Source organism: Sitodiplosis mosellana, unplaced genomic scaffold (assembly GCF_009176505.1).
Source record: "Sitodiplosis mosellana isolate CC-2019 unplaced genomic scaffold, AAFC_SMos_1.0 Smas_scaffold_3, whole genome shotgun sequence".
NCBI lineage: Eukaryota > Metazoa > Arthropoda > Insecta > Diptera > Cecidomyiidae > Sitodiplosis > Sitodiplosis mosellana.
The window spans coordinates 1,634,068-1,660,955 of NW_022595246.1; the positions used below are offsets into that span (position 1 = coordinate 1,634,068).

At 34.6% G+C, this 26,888-nt stretch overlaps 4 protein-coding genes across 39 annotated transcripts in view; 2 read left to right on the forward strand and 2 right to left on the reverse strand.

Annotated features, from left to right (window-relative positions):
- The window catches only part of LOC129565834 (troponin T, skeletal muscle), a 94,143-nt gene extending 93,717 nt beyond the window's left edge, over positions 1 to 426 (forward strand). For 20 of the 32 annotated variants that reach the window (XM_055441113.1, XM_055441114.1, XM_055441084.1 and 17 more), the window contains one exon: positions 16 to 426. In XM_055441113.1, the coding sequence (XP_055297088.1) occupies positions 16 to 35 (20 nt within the window). In that variant the 3' untranslated portion in view covers positions 36 to 426. The remainder of the gene's footprint in view (positions 1 to 15) is intronic. The other 12 variants (XM_055441085.1, XM_055441092.1, XM_055441099.1 and 9 more) reach the window with 3 other exon arrangements.
- Positions 328 to 2,678, reverse strand: LOC129565833 (N-acetylglucosamine-6-phosphate deacetylase). Its single transcript, XM_055441081.1, has 5 exons — positions 2,116 to 2,678; positions 1,713 to 1,987; positions 1,405 to 1,623; positions 958 to 1,279; positions 328 to 790 (listed from the first exon to the last, which is right to left on the reverse strand). Exons 1-5 carry the CDS (start codon positions 2,330 to 2,332, stop codon positions 609 to 611), a joined length of 1,215 nt encoding a protein of 404 aa, XP_055297056.1. The 5' UTR covers positions 2,333 to 2,678; the 3' UTR covers positions 328 to 608.
- An 824-nt stretch (positions 2,679 to 3,502) lies between these two features.
- Positions 3,503 to 6,521, reverse strand: LOC129565829 (anaphase-promoting complex subunit 4). The gene is made up of 6 exons (XM_055441073.1): positions 6,189 to 6,521; positions 6,004 to 6,120; positions 5,717 to 5,871; positions 4,916 to 5,653; positions 4,586 to 4,838; positions 3,503 to 4,518 (listed from the first exon to the last, which is right to left on the reverse strand). The coding sequence occupies exons 1-6, from the start codon at positions 6,295 to 6,297 to the stop codon at positions 3,584 to 3,586; spliced, it is 2,307 nt and encodes a 768-aa protein (XP_055297048.1). The 5' UTR covers positions 6,298 to 6,521; the 3' UTR covers positions 3,503 to 3,583.
- On the forward strand, positions 6,390 to 16,321 carry LOC129565827 (brain tumor protein). Of its 5 annotated transcripts, none has more exons than XM_055441072.1 (8): positions 6,390 to 6,723; positions 10,635 to 11,973; positions 12,060 to 12,201; positions 12,319 to 13,729; positions 13,860 to 14,427; positions 14,583 to 14,746; positions 14,842 to 15,074; positions 15,292 to 16,321. In XM_055441072.1, the coding sequence occupies exons 2-8, from the start codon at positions 11,708 to 11,710 to the stop codon at positions 15,394 to 15,396; spliced, it is 2,889 nt and encodes a 962-aa protein (XP_055297047.1). In that variant the 5' UTR covers positions 6,390 to 6,723; positions 10,635 to 11,707; the 3' UTR covers positions 15,397 to 16,321. The 5 variants fall into 5 exon arrangements, with proteins under 5 accessions (XP_055297047.1, XP_055297043.1, XP_055297046.1 ...); XM_055441068.1 differs by lacking the exon at positions 6,390 to 6,723 and adding an exon at positions 7,022 to 7,227; XM_055441071.1 differs by lacking the exon at positions 6,390 to 6,723 and adding an exon at positions 8,857 to 9,097.
- Positions 16,322 to 26,888: the final 10,567 nt, after the last annotated feature.

Sequence of the window (26,888 nt, forward strand, 5' to 3'; positions counted from 1 at the left end):
TTCCACCCAAAACAGAAGAAGAAGAGGAAGAATAAACACCATAATCACAAATGTATAGCATTTTGCCAAACTCTTTTTACATCATTCAAAATCAAAGAAAATAAACAATGGAAATCTAACCAAATCATGAACTCTGTTTTTCGTTTCTCGTTCTATTCTTTCTCTTTTCCCGATATTCATACGTACATGTCGTCAATTATTTCCATGGCCTACCACAGAATTCCTTTTTACACAAGAATAATTCAAACCGTGTCATCATCCTTCAACAAACTCTGCCTAAATATAGACTCAGACAACCGAGATTCAAGAAAAATCAATCATTGATGATGTAAATAAACACTTGTATGAACGAAAATCAAAATGTCAAGCAAAAGTTTAACTCTGTGTTTGTTTCCAAAATAAAAAAGCAAGCTTAAATTTATTTCATTCATTACGTTTTATTTTATTTGTATAAGCAACTTTTGATGCAATGATGTAAATCTACAGATTTTTTGTTTCTTTTTCTTTATAAAAATGGAAATAAAACGGATATTTATTTAAAATTCATACAAAACAATCAAAAATCTGGTATTTGATTTTATTTCGTCCATTAAAATTGTTGTACCTGGTTAATGTGTGGCAGAATACACTTGATTGCCGGCGATCCATGTGGATCGAACGCTTAAGTCATCGTTGAGCATAACAAAGTCAGCATCAGCATCAAAATCTAAGGTTCCTTTAGATTTCTCGATGCCTAAACACTTGGCCGGGTGCAAAGTGGCCGCCTCAATTGCGAACACAGTCGAACAACCTACATTGAGATTGATTGAGAAAACCAAAATATTGAGATGGGCCTTACAATTGGTCGAGTAAAACCAAAATTGTTTGGAGAAAATTATCATTAAAACCAATTAAGAATCAGGCCCATTGTAAAGAATAATAATAATGAATACAAAATACTAAATTGATGCTGTTTACCTGTGGATCTCTTAAAAATCCGTATGCATTCATCCATTGAAGCAATGCTACCGCACAATGTGTTTGTTTCGGCAATTTGAGCCATGCCATTTTTTATTCGTATACGCATTTGGCCGATATGATGTTCACCATCTTTCAAGCCGAAAGGTGAAATGGCATCAGTTACTAAGATTAAACCTTCCTTATTGGCACGATATGCGATTCTCAATGCCGCTGGATGCGTATGTATTCCATCTGCAATGATTCCATAGTAAACCGTTTCCGATTCGGAAAGTTGATCAGATGTCAATAGCCCGACTAGACCTGGATCGCGATGATGAAACTGGAGTAAAATTATGAGAAACGTAAGAAGAGGTGGAAGTTTCGAAATGAAAATGACATAAAATAGTTTAAATCTGTTGAACAAATCTGAAGCTGCCGAAGAATATGTAACTAATTCATTTTTACCGGTAACATTGCATTGAACAGATGTGTTATCAATTTCGATCCATGTTTAATGGCAGCTTCACCTTCCTCCAAATTGGCCATAGAGTGTCCAACAGACACTGTAATATTTCTGGCAGTTAATTCTTCAATCACTTTCAATGCATTTTCTTTTTCTGGCGCTAATGTTATTATGGCAACATTATCCAGCGTTCCATATGTTTCAAGTACAGTGGAAAATCCCTATTGAAACGATGACAGAAGATCACAAAAAAATAACGAATTAAAAAGAGAAATCTTCAGCTGGGATTCTTCACACGAAATGCACATACATTATCAAAATCGCGAATGCATTTCGGTTCATGTGCGCCTTTTTTCTCCAGATTAATGAACGGCCCTTCTAAATGAACTCCAAGAATATTTGCACCTTTTGCTCCTCCGTTCGTCTTTTTGATACGTGGAAGAATATCATGGTAGATTTTAGGTAACGAGGTCACTAGTGTTGGACAAAATGATGTAACACCATGGGCTAATAAACCTTTTGCGACCGTTTCAATGCCTTCTTCTATATTTGCTGTGTTATTGGCGAAATCGATACCGAATCCACCTGTTTCAAATTGAAAATACGAACAAATTACTGATAAAAACTTTCAACGCGAAATGTATCCAATGCACAAAATTTGCGATAAGCAAACACCGCGAAAGAGTTCAGAAAAAAACCGGAATGACACGAACCGTTTATTTGGATGTCAATGAACCCGGCCGCGATTAACGCTCCACTGCAGTCAATTTGTCGATGTGAGCAGATTTTTTTTTCGAAGAATATAGGCTCTGGATTGATAATTTTACCATTTTGTATCCACAAATCGTCGACAATGATTTGATGATTGCGAATTAGTCGACAATTTCGAAATTGAATAATTTCGTCACGCGAATACACAGCGGCCGTCATTGTGAGACGAACTACTGAACTGACTGGAAATGAATGCTCCGAATGAACAATGCATCAATCATTTGATTGATCACAAAGACAAGTTTCACAGAACAAAAGACGATGTCATCGTTTTTGTGTCTGTGTTTCTTATCATTTACAACGATAACCGCATTTATTTGCTAGCCTTGTAAATGTAGTGTAGTGTGAATTCTCTTTTTTTCCTGTGTCTCTCTATGGAATTAAGCACAAAACTTAAACTGATGACCTGAACATTGAATTCATTTACAAATTTTGTTTACGTAATTTTCAAGAGTTGACAGTAAACAAACAACGAATGTGTGTTCACATTCGGAAAGAACTGTCGACTCTGACGTATGCTAACCCGCTTTATGACAGCAGAAATAAATACACACGCATGCACACATACACACAACCGGTTTTTATATATTCGGAACTGGCATTCAGTTATCACTTGATAACAAACATTGCTACTACCGCCAGTTCAAATAGCACGAGGGAACAACTCAAGTGGACCATGTTTTTTATTTAGTTTGCTGCAATACAATGTTTATGCGATAAGACAGGCGCTTCGAAAATATAGAGCATCACACAGCCTTTTTTTAAATCTTCATTTATTTTTTAATCATTTTTTTAAAATCTTATTCTTCGTCTTAAATCAATTTTCAGCCCATCTGTCGAGCCTTTCTTATTTTTTTATCCTAAAAATCGGAAAAAAGAAAAAAGGTTAGATTCTTTCGGATAATAATGGAAACAAAGTCTTTTTTCTGAATGAGTCATAGCTTAAAAGCTTCTACTAAATAAATTCACTGTGAATCTGTTACAAATCCTTTCCGCTAGTAAAATATTGGTCGCCCACGGGCATTGTGCCACTTCAAGAATATATAGAGGTTATCGAAAATGAACTTGTTCATTTTGATTGCCGCACATCGAAATTCAACCACGACCGAATTGTTAACTATCGAAACAAATGGAGCGTTATTCATGAATAATGAACTGCATTGTGTATGAAGCAAAAATTGAGGACAAAAGCCAATAAATTATTGTTTTTAACAAGCTGTTCAGCATTCGATATGAGATTTCAATGACTTTTACGATATGAATGTTTATGATGGTGATATTTATAAATTGTATACTCCAACTAGTGTTTTAAAAATAAATAAACGGCAATTTTCGTTCAGAACCATTGAATTTATTCATCACGTCTACATCGACTTTTGAGAAAATTTCTTTCATCATTTAAATAGTTTATCACTCGATTGTGTTGTTCAGTCCCATGCCATCGTTTTCATTTTCGCCGTTTTCATTATCGCTGCCTTCGTTATCTTCGTCATCGTAATCACCTTCGTCCACCTCCATTTCGAAGTGATAAAACTTCTTCCGTGATGCCGAAATGATGGTAGCAATTTTGCGTCCACCCGAAACGGCCAAGCTGTTTCCATCGCTGATATCAAGCGGTCGCACCAAATCGATATCCAATAGATCGCGTAGATTTACGGCAGCCAGTGCCGGATCAATAGCAATGCGTCGTTGAATCCGTGCACTAGTCAATCGTGATAGCAACGGTTGAATTGGGAATTGGACGAAACAATTCGCTGTGGGCTTATTCTTTTTGTATGCAAACAACATTGAAATGGCTTTATCGTTGTAGAATTGCGTATGAAGCATTTTCATTCGAGGGAACTTTTGGCTGAGCTCCGTAGTATTCTCGTTCGATGTATCAACACCTTCGGTTTCTTCTTCTTCTTCGGTAAATTCAAACTTTGCAAATTTCACACACTCAGATCGTGGTGAAAATTCTTTGAGATACATCTGATTGCTGTTGATGGTGAAAGAGAATAGTGTCGAGCCCTTTTCATCCAAATCGAATTGATGCCAGTTGAATGTCGTTCGATTCGTCACCTCACATATATCCACCGTGTAAACCAATTGTAATTTCAAACTGATCAACGTGTCTGGCTTCTCGAACAGCTTGCGAATGCTCTCTTTCAAATTGTTGTGCTCCTGAACCAAAGACAATTCCTTGTGATGCGGATAAATGAAATTGGAATTTTTCAAACATTCATTTTGCTCAAGTAACTTATTCCAATCGGATGAAACACTGATTCGAGACAATTTTTGGAGGTTTTGATTCTGCAGATATTGACCAACTCGCTCGAGATTGAATTTACGTTTCTTGCGATCGTCTGGATGAAAAAGAATGGAGTTGAATTAGAACATTGAACTTGGAGTGGAGTGATTTGAACTGCTCACCGTTATCAATTTCACAATATTCATCGAACGTGTTGAGAAATTCGGCCAAGTAAATTGTATCTTGTTGAGAAACGGCGGCAATATCTTCCGGCACCGATTCATCCATTAGACGAACAATCACACCGTACAGCCAACCCCAGAATATTTTGAAATCACGATTCGACTGCTCAATTACCTGCTGTAGCTCCAGTGACTTGATGAGGAAGGCTCCAGCATTCAAACTTGCATCGCTCGTTATGGTGCCTAGTAGATCCTGCGATTTTGAAATAAAGTTTGGATCAAATTCCAATAGTAATTCATATAAGTAATCAATAAATAACTAAAATTTACCTTATAATAATACGTATTCTTGGACATTCCTTTCAAATAGTTCAAATGATACGAAAGATTCAAAATTGCGGTGTGCAGTGGCCGAATGACCAATTGTTGAATGGTTGAGTAGGTGATTTCGATGGAATTGCCGAGTTTTTTCATTCCTTTATCAGTGAGATCTCGTGTTAAGAACTTAACTAATGGATCTGGAGCGTATCCAAATATGAGTAGCTCAAGAAAATCCGCCGAGACAACACCGTCCGGCCGAGAATTTACGTAATTTGTTAGTTTTCGGTCCATTTCCAAAAGTGCTGTTTCCCAGGCTTCGATTATACACTGAACAATCTCTTCAATATAAGCCAATGTGTTTACAATGTACCCATACTGAGTGGCTAATTTCAACAATGAAACAGTTGACTCTGAGTAAATTGTATTCTGAAAGGCCAAGTGTCGAAGTTTCCGTTTGTGTCGAACCAAAACAAAGACCGTATTAAAATCGCTGCTCATTTTCATGTCGAATAGTTGAAAATCTTCGTTGCCCTTAACTCCCAGTGAGGATTTCACATTGATCTGGCCACACGGCAACATTCCAAAGACAAACATTCGCACCACACCCGATTTCAATGCGATCATCAACATATTGAAAACACGAGTGGCGTACGGAGTGTGAGAATTGTAATCATGCTTCCGTGTGTTCGATGTTAGCGAATTAAAATTCGGCAATGGAGGCAAATACACTTTGTGACCATTGGCAAACTGAAAATACGGATTTTTTTTTACTGAACTGTTCTTATTTCGAAATGCATGGCAATGTCTTACCAATTTCGTATTGCCTTGCAAATCATCAAAATCGTCGTATGACTCTTTGGTATTTTGCGTCCAATTGAGCGAAACAATTTCGCTTTTTAATTCAAGCGTATGAAGAGTTTGATGATTTTCCACATCGACCAAAATCACTTTTCCACTGTTGTAACCTTTGGAACGGAAATGAAATTTAAATGAATGAAAAAAAAATGATAAAAACATTCTGTCAAAACGGAATATATTTTGATATGAGCAAAGAATCGTCTATCCAAAAAGTAAGAAGAAGAAGGATTTTTTTTTACCAATAGCCAATATACGTTCATCGGGTCGCCAGCCAATTCCACACACTTTAGCATCTTCAAACGGTGCCGGTTGTGTCCAAAGCACTTGTAAATTCAATCGCTGTACAATAACTTCGCCTAGAAAAACAACATCAAAATACATGACAATTGGCCGCCGGTCATTGAAATCTACTTTATTCATTCACCTTTGTCATTGCTCATGGCAATTAAATCCATTTTATGGCTCCATGTTAGCAATTCGATATTATAACGAACTCCTTTGGAGTTATGCAATCGCATTAAACTTGACTGCATTTTAGAATTAAATTCCTTGCTCAGTCAGAAAAAATATATATCTAAAACTACAAGTTTATTACGCTGTTCAATTCAAAGTTACCGTTTGCATTGTTCAAATGTCAGTGTATATACTGGCACAACATAGCGGAGTATTCAATGTCAGAATATCGCGCCGAACTGTCAACAACAGTGTCAATGTGTCAAAATATCCCAATTCGATTTCATTTCATAGTATCGCTGCAGTAACAGCACAACGTGCTAACCACATTGTTCGTGTTTAAAAAAGCGTCATTTGCTGTAAAAAAAGTGATTATTGTTGGTGAAAACGTTTTCCAAGTGTTGCATTTTCTCGCCCAAACGTTTCGAATCATATGAAATGTTGTAAATTATTTAGTGTTTATCATAAACACGAGAAAAATGGCATCAAATCGGCTGGATTCCTAGGTAAGAGATATTCTTTTCCATTTGTTCAACAAAGAAACGTTCTAAATGTCATTGAACGCATCCGATGCGTGGCAATGTGCGTGTGTTGTGTAATAGAGAGTTTTGCCGGCTTTTTTTCCCTTGTAGTCTATGTCTATTGTGTTTCGTATTGTGTGTTTCTTCTGGTGCGGTCCATTGGCTCATGGCGTTTACATATGCGTATGTATGTGTTACTTGCTGGGTACCGTGTGCTTGTCTCTGTCTCTCTATCTCTCTGTCTCTTTTTCTCCCCCTGTGTATAAGAGAGCGTGTCGCATCTGTATTAGTGTGAGCGCTCACGTTTTTGTTCTTCTTTTTTTTGACATCGTCGTCGTTCGATTGTCTGAGTGCGCGATATTTTTCTCTGCGCATTACCAAACACACATCGAGCAATGTGTAGCATTTGATTTTGGCTCAGTATTCGAGTTGACTCTTTTTAGTCTACGCCATTTTTTTCGCTTCAAAACTTTTAAAGTAATGGCAAAGGTGAGTGATTTTCTCGCAAATTTTCCATTATTTTTATTAATCATTTCGATCAGTTTCATCAATATTTCCATTGAAATTGTGACACATTTACACACTGACATTCGATATAAGTGCGGCAAAACAGTAAAGTGATAAAAAAAATTGTTTTAAACTGAGTGCAAAAAACAAAACGAATAGATTAGTTTTAACAGCAAAAAAGCAACAACAATTACCACATAAAGTATTGATGGCGGAGACCGCGACAGAAAAAAAAATCGTTCATTGTTCTAGAATGTTTTCAAATCTCGTTGAATTTTTATTTTAACTGTTGTTGATTCATTGGATGTCGAAAGAAATTCCCGAGAAAAATGAGAAAGAGAGATGTTTAATGCATACTGAACAAAAAAAAAATTGGCTTTATCGTGTGAAATTATTTTCGGCTGTGGCGGTGATAAAGTTCGAATGGTGATATGAAATATCAGAAAACGTTGTGCGAAATGTGGAAGGGAAAGAGAGAAATAAATGATGGAAACAAGGGAATTCGTGTCAAAAAAGTCATAAAACATGGGCATTACAGTGTGATGAGCATCAATTCCAATCTACAAATTGGCCAAATCATGTTCTAGATGTGTACTTGACTTTTCACACCATTTTTTTCATGCTCTCTTTCTCTTTCGTTCTCTCCCTCTGTGCTGCTACTGTTGCCTCTACTGCTTGCTCTCACTCTCACGCGTTTCGCTCATCATCTTCGATTCTAGCTCAAGGACACATTGGCTTTCAGTATCGTGTGGCGCGCAACATTCTGTCTGCATCTACATTGCCAATGGTGTGTGTCTGACATAGAAAAAGAATTTCATTTTAGAAGGAAAGAAAGAAAGAAAAAAGCCACACGAACGAATTGAACCTAACCATCGTCATAGAGCATATCTATAGACATATGGCCATTTGTATACGTATGTCATTTTCCATGATGTGATCTACTCTCTTTCAGTGTATCACTGCATTGCGCACTTCAATAAAAAAAAATTACAATACGCTTCATATATGTATCCATATATATCAAGTAGAATGACATAGAACCAGCGCGCGCGACAGCAGCAGCATACAGCCACCGAATATGGAAAATTATAGGCTGGCAAATTCTGTCGAGTAGCCAGCATATCCAAGTATTTTCATACAATTGCAAAACTCGAACATTCTCTCTCTTGTCCTTTTTGATTGCGCCACATTTATGACATTCGGCCACATCGAATTATTCCATATATTATGGAATCGGTGGTTTGCAGTGAAAATGCCAAAAAAAACAGGCAATACATACAAGACACCGAATATAGAGAAGAGACAAAAGTGAAGAAATGACACGAAGAACGAAAGAAAAAAAAGAACCACTTCAGAAGGACAAGAAAAAAAATTAATAAACGCCATTAGAAATAAATGTATTACATCGAGGTGAGAATGCCATGCAGTTGCAATTGCGCGCGCGATCTTACAAATGCACACACAAATGTCAAAAACAACCACTAAGCAGTTAGCACACAGAAGTCGCCCTGTTTTTTTTTCCACATTTCTCTTATATATTCTCCTTTTCGGCCATGAAATTCATTGTTTGTCATAGAGAGAAAAATGTGTATGTGTGTAAGTGTGTGCATTAGTGTGTATAGGTAAGACGGAGAACGACAGTCTTAGCGCAAACACAGCCCGAAACCAAAAGAAAATTATTCTTCTAAGGAATTGTATTTGATTCGCCACGAAAGAATTGTGTTGATAGAAGAAAGAAAAAGACCAGTTGTTCTTCGATAGATAAGCTGACTACACTAAAAATAGCAACACATAAAAACAATTGAATATATAAATTTCCGTAGTCACAGTGAATTGAGTGGATTACACGACGGTACATGTTGAGTGCTTTGCTAGATTATTTGTTCTAATATCATCGTCAGTAGTTTATGAGTTATTTCCGCTTTGGTATCACCATCATTTTTTTTCTCTTTCTCTCTCCCCCCCCCCCTCTCTCTCTCTCTCTCTCTCGATATTTATCTTGATTTTCTTTGTGATTCTATTTGACGTGCAGCAGCCGAGAGCAAACGTTGAATTCACTCGGTATAGTAAAGTGTGCTGGAAAAAATTGGTTTTTGCGCGAGCGAGCGAGCGCACGTTTACGTTTGGCGTGCATTGGAAATCAAATTACATCGTTGTCTCGAGCGATTTTTTTTCTTCTCGTCTCTCCGTACATCTTCGTTCTATTCGAACGCAATTGAATGCAGCTTTTCGTGCAATGGGCAGTGACATTGAAAAAAAAGTTGTGTACAGCATAGAACTACAATTGTCTTCGCATTCTCTATCCGTTTTTGGTTTCGCGTTCCCGTTACTCTCACATTCAGTTTGCACAACAGCACCGAGATAGTACACGTCACACAATTACTGATATACTATATTCCATCCATATTTAATGCCGCCCAAGTTATCGTATTCGTCTAATTGAACCACACCATACACGATACTATATCGTACGTCACACACACTCGCCGTTTCCAAATGTATTCATTTTTCAAACGAATTTAATTATACGCGGCTACTCGAACGCTTCGATTGGTTTGCATAAATCGTGTGATTTTTTTTTTTGCTGGTTCGGTTTTTCGTGTAGGGACTTTAATGAGCACAATATTTCTAAAAAAAGATTGTAATAGAACCCCCAATATACTCTATTTAATTTGGCGTGCAAAAAACAACAACGCATAAGCTCAACACTTAACGATGATAGCTCAAGTTTTCATCATTCGACCAGAGCGCAATTTATTTTGATTCGATCTTATCGAAACCAGCAAGCATCAAACTATCAATTAAAAAAAAACATATATATATAATTCGCAATTGTATATTTTCTCTGCATAAATTTGAATATTTCGTGAAATTAAAAGTGAACCGAACGAAAGAGAAGAAATGAAAATCAGCGAGAGACGGCAATTTGAGGTTAGACTCATGGTAACACACAGGGCGCATATGTGTTGTTCCGATATAATTGGCGCTGTTCTCTTAGATATACACAGTATAGGACCATCTGTGTGTGCACGCAGCGAACACCCATACACACACGCACGCACACATACGGACACCTATACACACTCACTCAACAAATGAATTGTGGTTCATTTTTATGCTGTTTGTTTTCGTTGTTGATCGATCGAAAGCGTGTTTCAATTGGCGTCACTCTTTGATTTTGTTGTTGCTTACCATTTTGATATTGTAAGGGCAGAGTGCCAATATTCCCACGTGTTTTTTTTTCTCTCGCCGTCTATCTATATCTAAGTCAATCAATTACCAAATAATGAATTACTTATCGCATGAATTTTATCGTTTCATTTCTTTTCCTTTGATTTTCATATTGAAATATTAATGAGTTTTTTCTTCTCTTCTTTGTTCATTTTCAGACTTTGGGCAAGACTGTACACTAAATATATTTACATTTATTAAAGGCCTAAACAAAAAAAAAGATCTAATTTAAAAACAAAAACCAAAATCAGCAACAACACCTACTAAATAAAAAAAAAACGAATCAACTTTTTGACATTTAAACACAACAACTAAAAAAAATCGCTTACGAAATTTTTTCTTTTGAAAAAAATTCATCAAGTTAAATAAAAACGTTAAATAAAACTAAAAAAAAGAATTATAATCAACAACAACAACAAAAACCAAAATCAGTTACTGTGTGCAAATTTACAAAAAAAAAGATAACGAAAGAGATTAAAATTGACAAATTGTTTTAGTTTTATATATATATACATTGATTTTAATTTTTTTGTTCGTTCGTTCATTCTTGGCAACAGGGAAATTCTAACGCAATTATTTTACAAATTTTATTAGATTACATAGCAACTAAAAGAAAAGTTAAAAAATACACACACACACACAAGTTAAAAGCAAAGGAGAAAGCAACCAACCAATAAATATTTTTAATTGATAATAACTAGTTAAAACATTTAAAACAAATAAACTGCAACAGCAACAACGTATTAAGTGGAGAAAGAACGGAGACGGAGTTACACTACTAATAAATACAACATCCTAATATCGTATCAGACATCTACTCTGAACACAAACACAAAACAAAAAAACTATACTATTTTTTATGATTTTTATTTTTTGGTCGTAAATTGTTGGACTTGTATAGTATTTAGTCATTTATTGATATACAAACATTAAACACAACAACAAATCCTACAAAAAAGCATTCAAACCAAGACACAATAGACTTTTGACAAAACAACATTAAAAAAAACTCACGGGATAAATTCAACTAAATCTGTAAAGTTAAATCTAATAAACAAAATAATCACGCGTGCACGCGGTATTTTTTCCTCTTCGATTGAAAGTTGCTTGATAAGTTTCGCGGTACAATTCGTTGATTGCGTTAATCGTGTGATTCGAACAACAACAACAACAACCACACACATTACCTTTCGGGACGAGACTGTATCTGTCTGAAACATTGGATTGAGCAATGGCATCGGCTGATATTTTTAGCAGTGTCGCAGCAACGGCAGTGCCACCAGCTACAATTACAACCACTGAAGCAACGCTGACCGCACTCATCGAAACCACCGTTGAACCGTTGACCATCAACGATATCAAGATGTTTGAATCGTTGGATCTGGACTCGTCGGGCAGCAGTGGCATTGGCAACAGTAACGAAGCCATCATCGAAGGTTCATTGGATGAAACCGATTCGTTGCTGGAAGAGCCCAATCAATGCTGCAAGATTTGCAAGTAAGTGCTCACTAACCTTTATTTGAACAATTTTTATTCGGTGCCAAATTCAATTACTCACACATGTCAATGTGCTTTGCAAACAGGGAGAAGTTTCGTTCGCCACGTGTTTTGTCATGCTTGCACGTGTTCTGCGAAGAATGCATCGACGGTTTGATCGAGGAGAACGAGGATCCATTGACATCCAACACCTCAATCGAATGTCCGGAATGTAATCAAACGATGGTCGTAAGTATCTTTGTGGAATTTTGGTTTTAATAAAAAAAGGGAAAAAAAATTATCATAAAATGATGAAAAAAAAAAACATTTTTTTTCATGATTTAAAATTTATGCGTCAATATCTAGGTCACCGGAAAGGCTGCAACTCTTTCGCCGGACTATGTGTTGACCAACATTTTGGATTTGTCATCGATGGAACCGGGCGCATTGCAATGTACATCATGCAAAAGCGCTGAAACGGCCATCTCGCGTTGCAATGATTGTGCAAATTTCCTGTGCGCCAGCTGTGACAACGCCCATAAGTACATGCGCTGCTTTGAAAACCATCATGTTGTCATCTTGGACAAGCTACGCAGTTCCGATGAAAAGGTTGCAATCCACAAACCAATCTTCTGTGCCACGCACAACAGCGAAAATCTCAAGTATTATTGCTTCAAATGTCAAGTGCCCGTTTGTAATGATTGTGTGGTGGGCGAGCACAAGGGTGCCGAACATCACTATGAATTGATTGGCGAAGCGGAAAAACTCATGCGCACCGACATTGAAGAGCTTATGACTAAGGCCAAAAGTAAAATTAATTACTGTGATGATGCATCGACCAGCCTGGGAAATGCATTGACTGAACTACAAAATCAACATGACACCGCTCATTCAACGATCACCGACACGTACAAACGTTGCAAGAAAATCTTGGACGAATGTCGTGACCAATCGCTCAAAGATTTGGATCGATTGCATTCCGAACGTGAGCTTAAAATCATGGATTTGATGCACAACGTGGAAAAAAGTGTGGAAAAAACGGAGGCCGCCTGTAAATTTACCAACAAATTATTGCAGGCGTCCAATGCGACCGAATTTTTGTGCATGAAAAAAATGATTGGCGCCCAATTTTTGCAATTGATTTCGGACACACCAAAAGCCGATGTTCATTTCTCATTGGAATTCGACTCGAAAGTGGAGAAATTCGAGCAATTGGCATCGGATGCTTTTGGCAAGTTTCGCACTGAATCGACACCACCAAGTCCCAAAGAAAGTACACCGCCGCCAACGCTTCCAGGTCTACCACCGACATTGAATAAGTCAAACATTCCTTGCAATAGCTCGCAGAGCGCTCTAACCGGTTCGGTTACGGCCAGCAGCCCAATTTCGATGCCAACATCGATGCAGTCATCGTTCGATGGTGATATGTCGACCATGGGCGCCAGTTTCTTGATTCCACCGAGCGCACTCACACCGGACACCATTGCCGTACAACCGCCAACGGCCGCCAGCAATCACGTTCAATCGAACGGTGCGATCGCTTCGTCGGCTGTCAATCAAAATGGCGGCTCAGTATTGTTGAACACAAGTATTGCCGAATACAATTTGCACCGTTTGGCTAATTTAGCCGAATCAACTGACATTCCCGATGGTATCGCGCCACCGTCTCAACCTAGTCCAGCTCCACAATTCACTTTGGCAGATCTCATCTCAAATGAACGAGCATTTAACAATAACTTACAAGCATTGTGCAAACTTGGCAACTTCAACAACAACGGTACGTTCGCTGGATCGATCAATCGATTGCATTTTCATACCTTTTTTTTTAAATTCTTATTTTGATTTATCTCAATTTTTCGTGATCTTTTCTCATAAAAAATTTGCTTCTTTATTTTCCAAATCCACAGAAATGAGTACAAACGCCATACCAAACCATCGACCAGATAGCGTGTCTTTGCTAACGGATTATTCGATGCCATCGTCAACATCACCAGTTGGTACGATTGCTTCGCTCAACGAAAATATGAACGGTTTGAATGGCCTGAATGGAATCAACGGAATCAACGGCATGAACGGCATTAATGGCATCAACGGTCATGGTCTGAACTTACACGGAAACAACGTAACGATTAATGGACGCATTAAGGCAACGCCGATGCACATTCGATACAAGTTCGGTAGCCTGGGACCATCACGCGTTCAATTCAATTCACCGCATGGTTTTTGCTTGGGCGTCGACGAAGAAATCATTGTTGCCGACACAAACAATCATCGCATCGAAATCTTCGAAAAGGACGGCACATTCAAGATGCAATTCGGTGTGCCAGGCAAAGAAGAAGGTCAATTATGGTATCCAAGAAAAGTTGCCGTGATGCGATCGAACAGCAAATTTGTGGTCTGCGACCGGGGCAATGAACGATCACGCATGCAAATCTTCACCAAAAATGGTCATTTCATCAAGAAAATTGCCATACGGTAAGTTGAACTTTTTGGTTTTGGATCAATTTTGGGAATAGTTGCTTAGAGTCAATTTTGGTGTTAAACAGTTTTAAGGACTTGTTTTTTTTTTGGTTTTGGTGATGGAAAATTACAATTTCTTTTCAACTCAATATTGAATCATTGATTTCCAGTTATATTGATATTGTTGCTGGTTTGGCCGTATCAAACGAGGGCCATATTGTTGCTGTTGACAGTGTATCTCCGACTGTCTTTGTCATCTCTGAAGATGGAGATTTGGTTCACTGGTTTGATTGCAGTGATCACATGCGTGAACCATCTGATATTGCTATCAGTGGTAAGAATTGGATTTTCTAATCAATTACTGACTACTGGTCCCAGTTATGCCCAGTTAGATTGAGAATTAATCACATTTTCGTTGACATTTAATAGGTACTGATTTCTACGTGTGCGACTTCAAAGGGCATTGTGTCGCTGTTTTCGGACAGGATGGTTCGTTCAAGTATCGCATTGGCAATGAAAAGATAACATGCTTTCCAAATGGCATCGACATTTCTGACGCTGGTGACATTTTGATCGGTGATTCACACGGTAACCGCTTCCATGTAGCTTGCTTCTCGCGCGAAGGTGTTCTGCAGTCAGAGTTCGAATGTCCACATGTTAAGGTTAGTTGGAAACCAAACTAATTTCTCATTCAATTGACTCTTTTTTTTATTTTTTATTTGCTTGATTTTAAATTGCTTCTGAGCATATGTATAGCTTTACACAATTGATACAAACTCGACCATTTTTATCCTTCATAAAATTTTTGGCCAATAATTAATTTGCTTCTCAAACTAACGGAAATGCAAATTTCGTTGTATTTTTTCTCCCGGTGTCCAGGTTTCACGTTGCTGCGGCTTAAAAATCACATCCGAAGGCTATGTGGTCACTTTGGCCAAGAATAATCATCATGTTTTAGTGTTGAACACCCTCTATATCCAGTGATTCGACGAGTCAAACACAAGCACACACACGCATCGACAATAAGTCGCTGATAAGGAATACGCTAAAACCAAACTGATTTAACTGATCTCTTAGTTAATTTTAACAATTTTACGTTTTTTTTTTCTCTCTCAAACCAGGAAGAAAATATCAATTAAGTGAAAAAGAAAGAAAGTAAAAAGTAACAGTAGTAATTTTACAAAAACAACACTCATCCACTCACAAACACATACACACATGAAAAGAAAGAAGAAAAAAAAATGAAATAGTCAAAACAAAGAGAGCAAGAACACTAATTCAAGCAAAATGAAAACGAAAACGAAAAAGAAATCCAAAATGAACATCAGTTGCAAAATGGTAAAAGCAAAAGCCAAGCACGCTAACTCAGTATCAAGCGATAGATTAATTTTGTTCAAGACAAAGAAGCAAATCTCCATCGATTAATGTGTTCGTCAGAAGAAGAAAATAGAAGAAAAAAAAAGAATTTTTTTTTGTTGTTGTTGCATGGCGACATCATTTTTATCCAACTCTATTATTATTATTATTATTATTTTTTTAGGGATTTAAAAAACAGAAAAACCACAAAAAAAACATTTTACGAAGATTTATTTTTTTGTACTAGTTACATTAGTGTGCACCCGACCTTTGAATTTCACTCTGCATTTGTTATAAATCTATCTAATCATATACATCTATATATCTCGTCTTTAAGTAGGGAAACAAAGAAAATAACACATCCACACAGCAACAAGTGAAATGAATTTCTCGTGCATCGCCAAAATCGAATTCAGTTGATCGACAGATCGATATATATACTTGCGTTCAATGTATTTTTTCTTAAACTTAAGATATTTTTTTTTTAATGTTTTCTGTTTACTATTTTTTTTATTTTGTTTTTCTTAACAATGTTCACGTATTTTTCTTTAAATAGTGAGTTTTTGTTTGTTTTTCCACCCAGCCCCCCATTTATATATTTTTAATAATTTTTTTTTTTGTGTGTCTATTTAATAATGAAACACTTTTCATGAAACCGCATTCGGGAGAAGAAAAGATAGGTCACAAAATGTGGCTAACGAAAACAAAACCAAGCGAAAACATGAAATTCGACAACTATTTTTACATGTGTATTTTTAAAATGCTGCAAATGAAACATGAAGAAATGAATGTTACTAATCAATAATGATTTCTCTTTTTTTCGTTAATTCTAAGTACTTTTTTGGATTCCTCGGTTTCTCGGGTATTTTTCCATTTGTTTGTTTGCGCCACCGTGCCACACACAAATAACAAACACAGCAAATTGACAAACACTCGCTAAGAAACATAAAATTAGAACAAAAAAAAATAATGATAAGAAATGTATTTAAATTCAACGCTTCGTACAATGATTCATCCCTTTGGAATTTATTGTTCACCTAAATTTTTTTTCGATTTTACATTATCATTTTGGTTTGTTTCGAGGTTAATTTAAGCGAGATGAAATACTATTTTATCCAAAAAGAAAACACAAAGATTTATTTTGAGGCCATTTTCAAAGGTCTTGTTTTAAACTTTCTATACGAAATGACAAGAAAAAAAAACATGCAAACAAAGAATTTGATGATTTCAAGAGACACAAAGAATGATAAAAACCAAAAAAATCAAATCTTATACATTTGTTTGTTTTCGTTTTGCTCTTTCTTTGTTGCCTGGCATTTGCAAACGATGGCATTTTTTCATCGTTGAAATGTTGAAAATGAAACGAAAACAAAAAAAAAATGCTCAAAAATATTTAGGAAAAAAAAAATGAACCGTTTACTTATAACGATGTAAAGCAAACAGAATGAAGGGCAAAGACGATGATGAAGTGGAGAAGCGCATTGATGTATATTTATACATATACAGCAACAAGAAAATATACGAATTTTTTCGGTGTTTAAGGGACATATGTTATTTTTAAACGCATTCACTCGCCTCCTTTTAGCGCAGTGGATCTGTGTTTAGTTTTATTCGTGGAAGAAAAAATTTACCTTTTCGTTTTTTTTTTTTCAAATATCAAACAAATAAAAAAAATGAATTGTGCTGAATATAAATTAGGAATTATTGCATCAAATGCCAAATTTGATGTGCATGAACCTGAAAAGCAAAGAAAAAAACTAAAAAATGAACTCTTGAGAGAGGAAAAATAGCCAATAATGATAAAAAAAGACCATTTTTTTCAATTTAGTTGTTGAAATTTTAATTTTAGATGAACCTTAAAAAAACTATTTAGAAAGAAAAAAAAACACAAAAAATTACAAAAAAAAACCATGAAAATCGTTGATTCAAAAAAAAACTATGAAAGCAAGAGGTTATAACAACAAGAATAATTCGATTGAAATTCCGCGCAAAAACCAAATTCAAATGTGTAAAAAAGCAACATCAATAATCAATTCGGTAGAGCAAGAGGAAATTTAGCTTTCCTTTTTTTACTAAATGTCCATTTTTTGAATCTTTTTTTCGCCAATTTTCATTCAATTCTTCTCGCGACAGCCAAAGAATGGCTGAATTAGACTTCTCACGGACACTTTTTACACAGGACTAATGAAAGATTGAAAAAAAAACTAAACTAAACTACAAAAGATGATGAAAACAAAACGCTGTTATTCGAACGCTTAGGATATTGTTAATTAATGACTAAATTATTCCCTCTAGTAGGCTATATATATTTTTTCTTTTTATCCATTTTATTATTTTTTTTTGTCTAATTTTTAGCTTTAATCTAAACAACAACAACAAAAAACACACATTTTTGCCAGTGTAATTTAAAATTGGTAGTTTATTCGAATGATGAACTTTTTTTTATTTCGAAAATGGATTATTTTGTAATTTATTGGCTAAGTAAGAAAAAAAAAATGGAAAAAATGCAAACAAAATTCAGAAAACAAAATGAAAAATGATATTTTTATCACTAAAAAAAAGAGGAAGAAGATCGTTTGGGCTCCTTTATTATGACCGATGTCATTTTTATCGGTATTGAGTCATGTGAACGATGCAAAATGTTAATTACTACGACAACAACAGCAACAACAAAACATCTACCCTTTAAGCATTATATTAAGGCGAGCAAGAGGAGGGTTAAAAGGCCGAGAGATTGGAGGAAGAAAACCCTTTATTATGTTACATATACACCTGTATTTAGGATTTAGAAGATGAGACATGAAATCCAACACGCTTTTAGTTGATACTTTACAAAACACAAAGAGCATAACAAACCCACACGGAGAATACCGGTGTCGATAGAATCCTTTGATAGAATTCCTTTTTTTATTTAGATTTTTTTTCTCATGCGTTTATTTTTTTTATTCCAATCATAACAATTTTTTTGTTGTTTTTTTTTTTTTTAATTTTCTTCTCCAACATTTTTTTTTCGTTTTATTTATGCGTGGAAGAAAAAAAAACTTGTGATTAATTCTTTTACGCTTGTTTTGAAATCTAAATAAAGTCAAATTACGTTTCTTTTTTTTTTGCAAATAAAATCAGACATAAACAAAAACAAATGTTGTTGTATAAAACATAAAGAAAAGAGAAAAAAGAAAATGTGCACGCGACAAAGCAAGCAGACCAGTGAAAAAAAGAGAAAATGAGCCACACATAGTGAAGTGTGAATGAAAATGAAAAGGAATACAAAATGAAAACTAAAAACGCAATCGCATTTTTAAATTAGAAAAACAAAAACATACCAAAATTCAATTGAACTTTTGCGGCTGCCAAAATCCCATATTGAAATTCTATATGTGAAGCAATAACAAAAATAAATGAAGAAGTTGAAACAAAACAAAAAAAATCTCCTAAAATCTACATGTACCATTAAACTGGAACAAATTAATCAGATCGTCGCTAGTATTTTTTTTTTAATGTCTATACATATATTGTTCATTCACACCTTAGTGACCGAGTTGCACCTAGCAAATGCTCTCTCGCCGAAATGCTTTTCTAGTTCTGTTTTTTTTTTGTTTTCTGTTTATAAAATACAGGATTGACCATTAGCTTTCAGTTGTCGTTGCAATGTTTTATATTATTACTATTCATCGAAACCAATAGGCTGTGTGTTGATGAAAACAAACATATACGAATTGCCACTCAGAAACACGTGTTTTTGTTTCCTCGTTTCATTCACGCCGATCACTAATACCTTTTGGCGGTTTCAATATGCCCGCAATCTGTGTGATTTCATGCAAAATGAAGAAGAAGGAATAATCAATATATTGGAATAGGGGAGATTAGTTGATGATAATGACAAGGACCGGCACAATTTTTTCAAGTAACTCAGAGCAACAAATCGAAATCAATTTCCTGTACTGATAGTTTTTACCTTATATTCAATGTCAGTTATTATCTTTATATACAAACAAATCTATTTCTTATTTTTAGAGCCTTAATAAATAGAATGAAAAAAAATGAAGAAAAAATGAAGAAAAAATAACAACTAACAACAATAAAGAAAAATCCCAAAGTGGAGAAATTACGACGTATAAATGACGTGTAGATGAGTTTTTATGAGTGAAAAAGAAAATGATTTGAAATTATGTGGGGGTGTGTATGTAAGAGACAGACAGAAAGAATGGACGCAAACAGAGCTGAGAGAAACGTTTTTAAGATAGAATATTATTATTCATTTATTTAGGTTATTTTTGATCGTTTTTGGTCCTTCTTAGCTGTGTACTCCCAATCGTGCTTCGTGAACATTGATTTTTTTTGTGATCGATAAATTATTATTCACTAACCAAATTAGAATCCCAATTTCCTTTTGTAATACAAAAAAAAAGTGCCAGCGCCAAACAGAAAATTTAACACTTTAAGATTTATGATATATTCAATGAAATGCAAAGAGGAAAAAAGAAATCAACAAAATCAATTTCGAATATGAGCGGCGAGCAAGTGAAGGAGATGATTGTGAGAGAAAAGAAGATGATAAATTCGTTTATTGTCATTATTATATAAATAGAAATGTTTAAAATAATATTTTGAATATCACACTCTTTCACACATACACATACACTGTCAAGGCAATTCATGATATCACAAAATATTTAAATGAAAAAAAAAATGAAAAAAATAATAATAAAAAAATGCCCTTTTTTCCTATTTGGCCAGTTACTGCAAACTGATCAACCTAATAAGTCAAATCAACTGTAAATTAGTGTTTGTTTTTTTCTTGAGAGAGAGACAAAGAAATAATAATCGTAATAATTAAGCGCATATATACAATTATTTTTAAAATCATATTACTTGTAATTTTTATGTATGTTTAGGACAACAACAACACAACAAACAGCAGGCAAAAGAAAAACAAAATAAAACGAAGTCATTTGAACTGAGGAAAGACGACGAGTGTATTGCATTTAAATTCCCAAATTAAAACACACCAAACCAAGTTGAATTATAAAAATTGATTGAAATTAAATGAAATGGACATGACTTTGTCTGCATGGAACGAATAAAAACCAAACAAAATGTGTAAAGCTAAACAAATGATCAAAACAAGTATCTCGGCCTATGGCCTGAGACAAGATGGTTTTGTTACGCTTTGCCAGCATCGCTCCATGAGATTCACGCCGCAAATTCATTGTGAAATGCCATTCAATGGACATATTCACCTCGATTACACACTTACTCACAATTTTAATAATATTTATATATACACACATTGACTCCCATCGCAAGTGTTCTGCACGGGATTTTTTTTTCTGTTTCAAGTCATTTTGTCAGCCATTCACTCTGCAAAGAGATTTCATCCTATTATAATCAAAGAAAATCCAAAGTTTTCATAAGTCTATGTGAGATCAAAGAGAATTATTCATCTCTATATTCTATCGATTCTATTCGAAATCATGACAGATGCGAATCAAAAATCAAATCCACGAAAAATGATCAGAACACTTGCGATTGGAGTGAGAGAAAAAAAGGAAAAAAAAACAATCCGAAGGTATATTTGATGATATTTTTGCCTTAAATTTACATATAAAATATCTATATTGAAAGTAGTGTTTATCATATATACAAGAAAGAAGCGAAAAATGATGAGAGAAATGAAGAGACAAAGGGAAATGGAATTTCATACTTTGGTTCATTGCGAATACTATATCGAAAGAAGATCCATTTGTTTTGTTTTTCTCGGCTGAATGTCACAAGAAATCGATTTTTTTCGAAAACGAAAATTAGATTTATCAAATACATTCAGGTTTTACTTTACCTATATATATACGTTGCTCAAAAATGCAGCCCGTGTAATTTATTTTCTGTTCGTCGTCGCCGTCGTCGTCAAAATTCCTAGTGTTTTTCAGACCAAAATAAAATAGAGATAGATAGAGTTTGGATGGCATGGGCCATATGTGTTCCTCTTAGGGTAATACGCAGAATTCCTCTTATATAAACAAACAAAAATATATACATATTTACTTTTTTCCGTGGTTCGCACCAAACAAAACAGAAACAAATATACACAAGCTGAGAAAGAGACAGTTAGAAGAGTACTTACCCCAAAACAAATTTAAAAAAAACAAGCAAAGAATCATAAGCAATTTTTTCCACTAGAATTACTAATTTTAAAACACACACACACTTTGTAATCAATTCAAATGAGAAAAGAAAGCAACCTTTTTGTTCAGTGAATAATACCGTCATTCGGTGGGATGTTTGACCATAATCAAAATAGAGAAATAAACAACCGATATGGCTCAAAATCTTGACACTTTAACACTTTTTGACATCACCAATAATGAAACGAACCGTTTATCTAGCGATAAATGGCTTGCAACAAATGGTTGACTATCTTAACTGATAGAGTATTCATTTTAGTTTTAACCGAGTATTCATCATTGGATGAATGGAATGACAAACAATTACGGGCGAGAGAAGTGTTGAAGCGTAACAACACAAATGAAAGAAAAAAACAAACAAAGTCATATGAATAGATATATTTTAATAAGTGTTTCATTTAAATCATTTTGTTTTCTGTTCGTGGTTTAGAATAATTTGTCTCACACAACCTAAACATGGGAAATCAAGTCAAATGCAAAAAGAATGAAAAACAAATAACGTACGATTTAATAGGAACAATTCATCTTATAGAGTGATCATCGAAAATTGAAAAGAGAGAATGACAAAAAGTAAATAGAAAAAAAACTATCAGAGATGATGACTGAAATGGAAAACAGAGAAATCATTTTTTTTCCACACAACACTTATTACAGCTCAGGATCGATTTCATTTTTATCCTCAAGAAAGTTTAGAGAAGAAAAAAAAACACACAAAAAATAGAATCACATCACTGTATGTGATGATTTAGAGAGGCGATTTAACACGTGAAAAAAAACAAATACAAACGAAAAAAGAGATCAAGATTTTTGTTTTCTATCAAACTGTAACAATAAAACAGATACAATACAACAAATCCTAATTTCATTGTCATTGCGCTTATTTAAAACAAAACAAAAACAAATCACACGATTCTTATTTATACAGAGAGAAGCAAATGAAGATATAGAATATATTTTCCAATAATATCCAATTGTATAGTCGATTTTATTATACATAATTCAATTTATTTGCCCCCCCCCATGAGAAAAAAAAAATATCGAACCCTCCAAATTTTATTATTGACCGCCCCGCCCCCTCTTTAACTGATTTGATTAAATTTATATTTTAAAAGCAAATTTTGATTGTTTGTTCATTTTGTCTCTCTTTTGTTGCTTTTTTTCAACATCGACAATGAAGATATTGATGAGGTGGCGCTTTTTTCAGGCTGAACCACAAAATGTACAAAAAGATTCACCATTTTTCGTCTTTCATCTCACATATCATAAGCATGAACGAGACAGCACTGCGATACAATGGAACGTGTAGTTTTTTTCATCGAATTGATTTTCTTTTTTCTTTCATTTTTGGTTCAATTTTTTTCTGCATTCATTATCGGTTCCATAGTTGAATGTAATTGAAAAATGTATTTTTTGTTCCATGACCTACTATTATTCTTCTGTTGTTCCGTTGACCGTACTTTTGCATTTGGGCTCATTTCATGTCCAGACTATAATTTTCCATCTAAAATCTACATCGAACACACAAACAACAACAACAAAAATCAACCACATACGTACGATTAATTGAATCACATGAAAATTCGTGAATGGGAGCAATAAAGTTAAAATTCCAGACTAATTGCAATTAACTTTATATATACACATATAGTCCCCCGCAATGTTATTTATTACCTTTCAAAAGATAAATTTAAAACAAAAAAATATGAAAAGTCCTCAAAACAGAAATGGAATGTAAAAAACAAAATCTAAACACACACACAAACACACACAAAAATGAACGGTTCAGAAGAATACCCAATTCTTATTTAGCTTTGCAATTGAAATCGTAAATGATATACAAAATAGCCTTAACATTATTTTCTTAGTTTGTATTGCCGCATTTTGGCAAGTAAAAAAGTGACAGAGGATGTGTGAGAGTGAGAGAGAGAGAGAGAGAGAGAGCGTATGGCCGAATAGAAAGGGAGAACTAACCAAAATCATAGACAGATACACACAAACATACTGGATGCTATGAAAAAACGGGCATTTTAAACACATAACAAATTCTTCAGAAAATCGTTGTAAACCAAATCCTCGTTCTATTGATATAAATATTGATATTTTATGTAAGAATCCACAACAAATCTACATATATGGAAATCTCTCTTGTATACACGTAATTCTAGCGCAAAACAATTGCAATTATTTACACGTATGAGGGGGGAAATGACACAGCGAATGAAAACAGACAAACACACGACAGTGGAAATGTGAGAATGACGAGAAAGTTCAAGACAAAACAAATGGAATGTTATTACTGACTGCACTAGAGCCAAAACACACACTATACTGCGTCGAGTAAAACAATACATTTTACGTGTAAATATAATAACAGTGCCATCAGACTCCACTATATTTTATTTCCTTCTCTAAACTTTTTCTTTCTTCATTTTATTTATGAAAGAATCGAGAGAAAAAACTCTATTTACGAAGTATTTTAACGCAATCAAGCAATTCAAAGCTTTTCGTTTACATATACCACAAATCACACACACAAACCCACACACATATTTACGTCTATCAATTATGGTTGTCTATTGACTATTGCTTATGATTACGTGTAAACGATGATATAGTGATTTATTCACGGATTAACTATCCTGGCTGGCCAGTGGCCACACATCACACTGGTGTCCATAGAGTCATATTGGTGTGAATTGAACTGTTGTCAGTAGTCAACATTCTCACTTATCCTAAATAAATTAGTTTATTGATCGAATGTGGTCAGCCGAAATCGGCTTTAATTTATTCAAATTGATTGAAATTTGACCATAAGTTGAATTACCTTCTATTTACTCGGCATATTTGTTTGTTGTTTACAAGCGTTTAGGGTTTTAATGTGAGCTGTTAGAAACAGCCTGTTTCATCTCTCTCTAATTTTTTTTCTGAGTAGTATTGATTTCGAAGCATTATCTCCTGATTTTATATGCAAAACCAAAAATGGACAGTGGCTATATAGACATACGCATGATTCTAAAAACTAAATAAACCAAAACGATGTTGACAATGACCTTTTTGTTTGTGTAACATGAAAACCAAATATGAATTCCGAATGAGAATGAGTAGAAAAAAGCAATATTTTTAGCCTCTTTTTATGTGTTGTGAATGGGGATCGATGGAAAAATGCTTGATTGAAGTGGCCACTGTTCGCAAGACATACACAACAAACACACAGATGGAACAAAAAAAATGGTTTAATCCACATTTCAAAACTGTTCAAATTGCTTCAGACAAACAAGACATTTATTTAGGCCGTAGTTCACACTGGCTTCCATTTTATAAATCGCAGAAACAAAAAACAAAAACCAAACAAATTGCTATCGACAAAAGACAAAGAGATATAAAGAATGAGGTTTGGAGAGTGTGAAATGAATTTTCACCATGAGTAAAGGGAAATTACAAGAAAAGATGAGAGGATTCATTGCTTGAAACTTTTTTAAACCATAAACTTTAAGTATGAGAAAAAGAAAAAATTTTCCAGGGAAATTTCATCACCAATTTCAAAACGAATTTCCGGTTTTACTAGATGACAACACAAATTATTACATGAACAACTGCACAAAAACACTTGGCACACATGTTGAGTCGGAATTACATTCCGAATAGTACAGGCAGACAAATGACCACTGACATAAAAATACCACTCTTTGAATGGTGGAACAAGAACGAAACTCCTCGATTATGTAGTCAGAGAGGATAATCGCTATACACTGAAAACGTAACATAGACAGAACCATTCGCCGAATAAACGTATCCCAGTGCTAATTAGCTGTAAATGAACACTATATATAAAATCTAAATTATGATAATGCAAACATATATATGCAAGTACATAGGAACAGATCAAACTATTTATTAAGCAGTATTTACATTTAACCATTCAATAAAGAGGAGTTGGTTATCGGAGACGGAGGGGCCGATACGATATGATTCACAAAAATCAATTACAAATTACCATTGAATAATGTTTAGTGACATGGTGAATGTTAAGGAAGTAGTGGTTCTTCTTCTCTCTATAGAAAAGAACCTAGGGGGTAGGAACATAAGCGCTTGAGACGAATTCGTACGAATACTCGTGAATTCTTGTGATTGTGTATACGAGACATTCGCAGCGCAGTGAGTGTACAACAACAATAACAAAGTCACGAACGCATGAATATATGCGAATACATACGAATGACACAACTTGTTCCTAGCCCCTAGAAAAGAACCCATTTTGAATTCAAGAAAAATTGATGATTCAATACAAAACAAAGGAAATTCACCGAAACAGAAGAAAAAATCTCAATATATCCTATTTACAGTATTCAAGTTTATATATTTACCTTTCTGAAATTTAAGAGAAGCTCCAGACACACACACACACATCCACATCCACATAATTTTCAGTATACATTTGGATATGGGTTCGTTGTCATAAATGCTTGAGCATTGATCAAGTGGAAAATGAAGTGAAATCCGGCAATAATGAAAGGTTTAACGACAAATTTACGTCGACAATTGATACAAGCTATAAGGGTGAATCGTTGCTTTAACACATATATTGTCTAATTGAAAATTATCGTCATTCATTTTGAAAAACTAGAGCAAACCACAAAGAAAACGCATTTACACACGTTGATCATATTTTATTCATTCACGACGACAACAACACAAAATTACAATCATTCCATCCATCAATTTAATTAAAATATACACATATTTATCTATGATAATAATAGTTCTAAAAAAGATGCAGACAATTTACATTAAATGAGGAATTCCTAAGAGAGAAAAAAACAAGAGAAAGAGATAGATAGAGGACACAGTCACTGTGTTACATAGTGCGACTCATACTGTGGTCTTGTTGCAGTGAACTAAACGAGGGGGTTTTGCAATCAAAATCTACAATTAGCCATT

Coding starts and splice junctions, on each gene's coding strand:
- LOC129565833 (XM_055441081.1), bottom strand. CDS start 2,332: ATGACGGCCGCTGTGTATTCGCGTGACGAAATTATTCAATTTCGAAAT. Junction 1,988..2,115: donor CATTGACATCCAAATAAACG/GTTCGTGTCATT, acceptor AATTTGAAACAG/GTGGATTCGGTATCGATTTC. Junction 1,624..1,712: donor GCATTCGCGATTTTGATAAT/GTATGTGCATTT, acceptor TCGTTTCAATAG/GGATTTTCCACTGTACTTGA.
- LOC129565829 (XM_055441073.1), bottom strand. CDS start 6,297: ATGCAGTCAAGTTTAATGCGATTGCATAACTCCAAAGGAGTTCGTTAT. Junction 6,121..6,188: donor TGCCATGAGCAATGACAAAG/GTGAATGAATAA, acceptor TTGTTTTTCTAG/GCGAAGTTATTGTACAGCGA. Junction 5,654..5,716: donor TGCAAGGCAATACGAAATTG/GTAAGACATTGC, acceptor CCGTATTTTCAG/TTTGCCAATGGTCACAAAGT.
- LOC129565827 (XM_055441072.1), top strand. CDS start 11,708: ATGGCATCGGCTGATATTTTTAGCAGTGTCGCAGCAACGGCAGTGCCA. Junction 11,974..12,059: donor CAATGCTGCAAGATTTGCAA/GTAAGTGCTCAC, acceptor CTTTGCAAACAG/GGAGAAGTTTCGTTCGCCAC. Junction 15,075..15,291: donor TCGAATGTCCACATGTTAAG/GTTAGTTGGAAA, acceptor CCCGGTGTCCAG/GTTTCACGTTGCTGCGGCTT.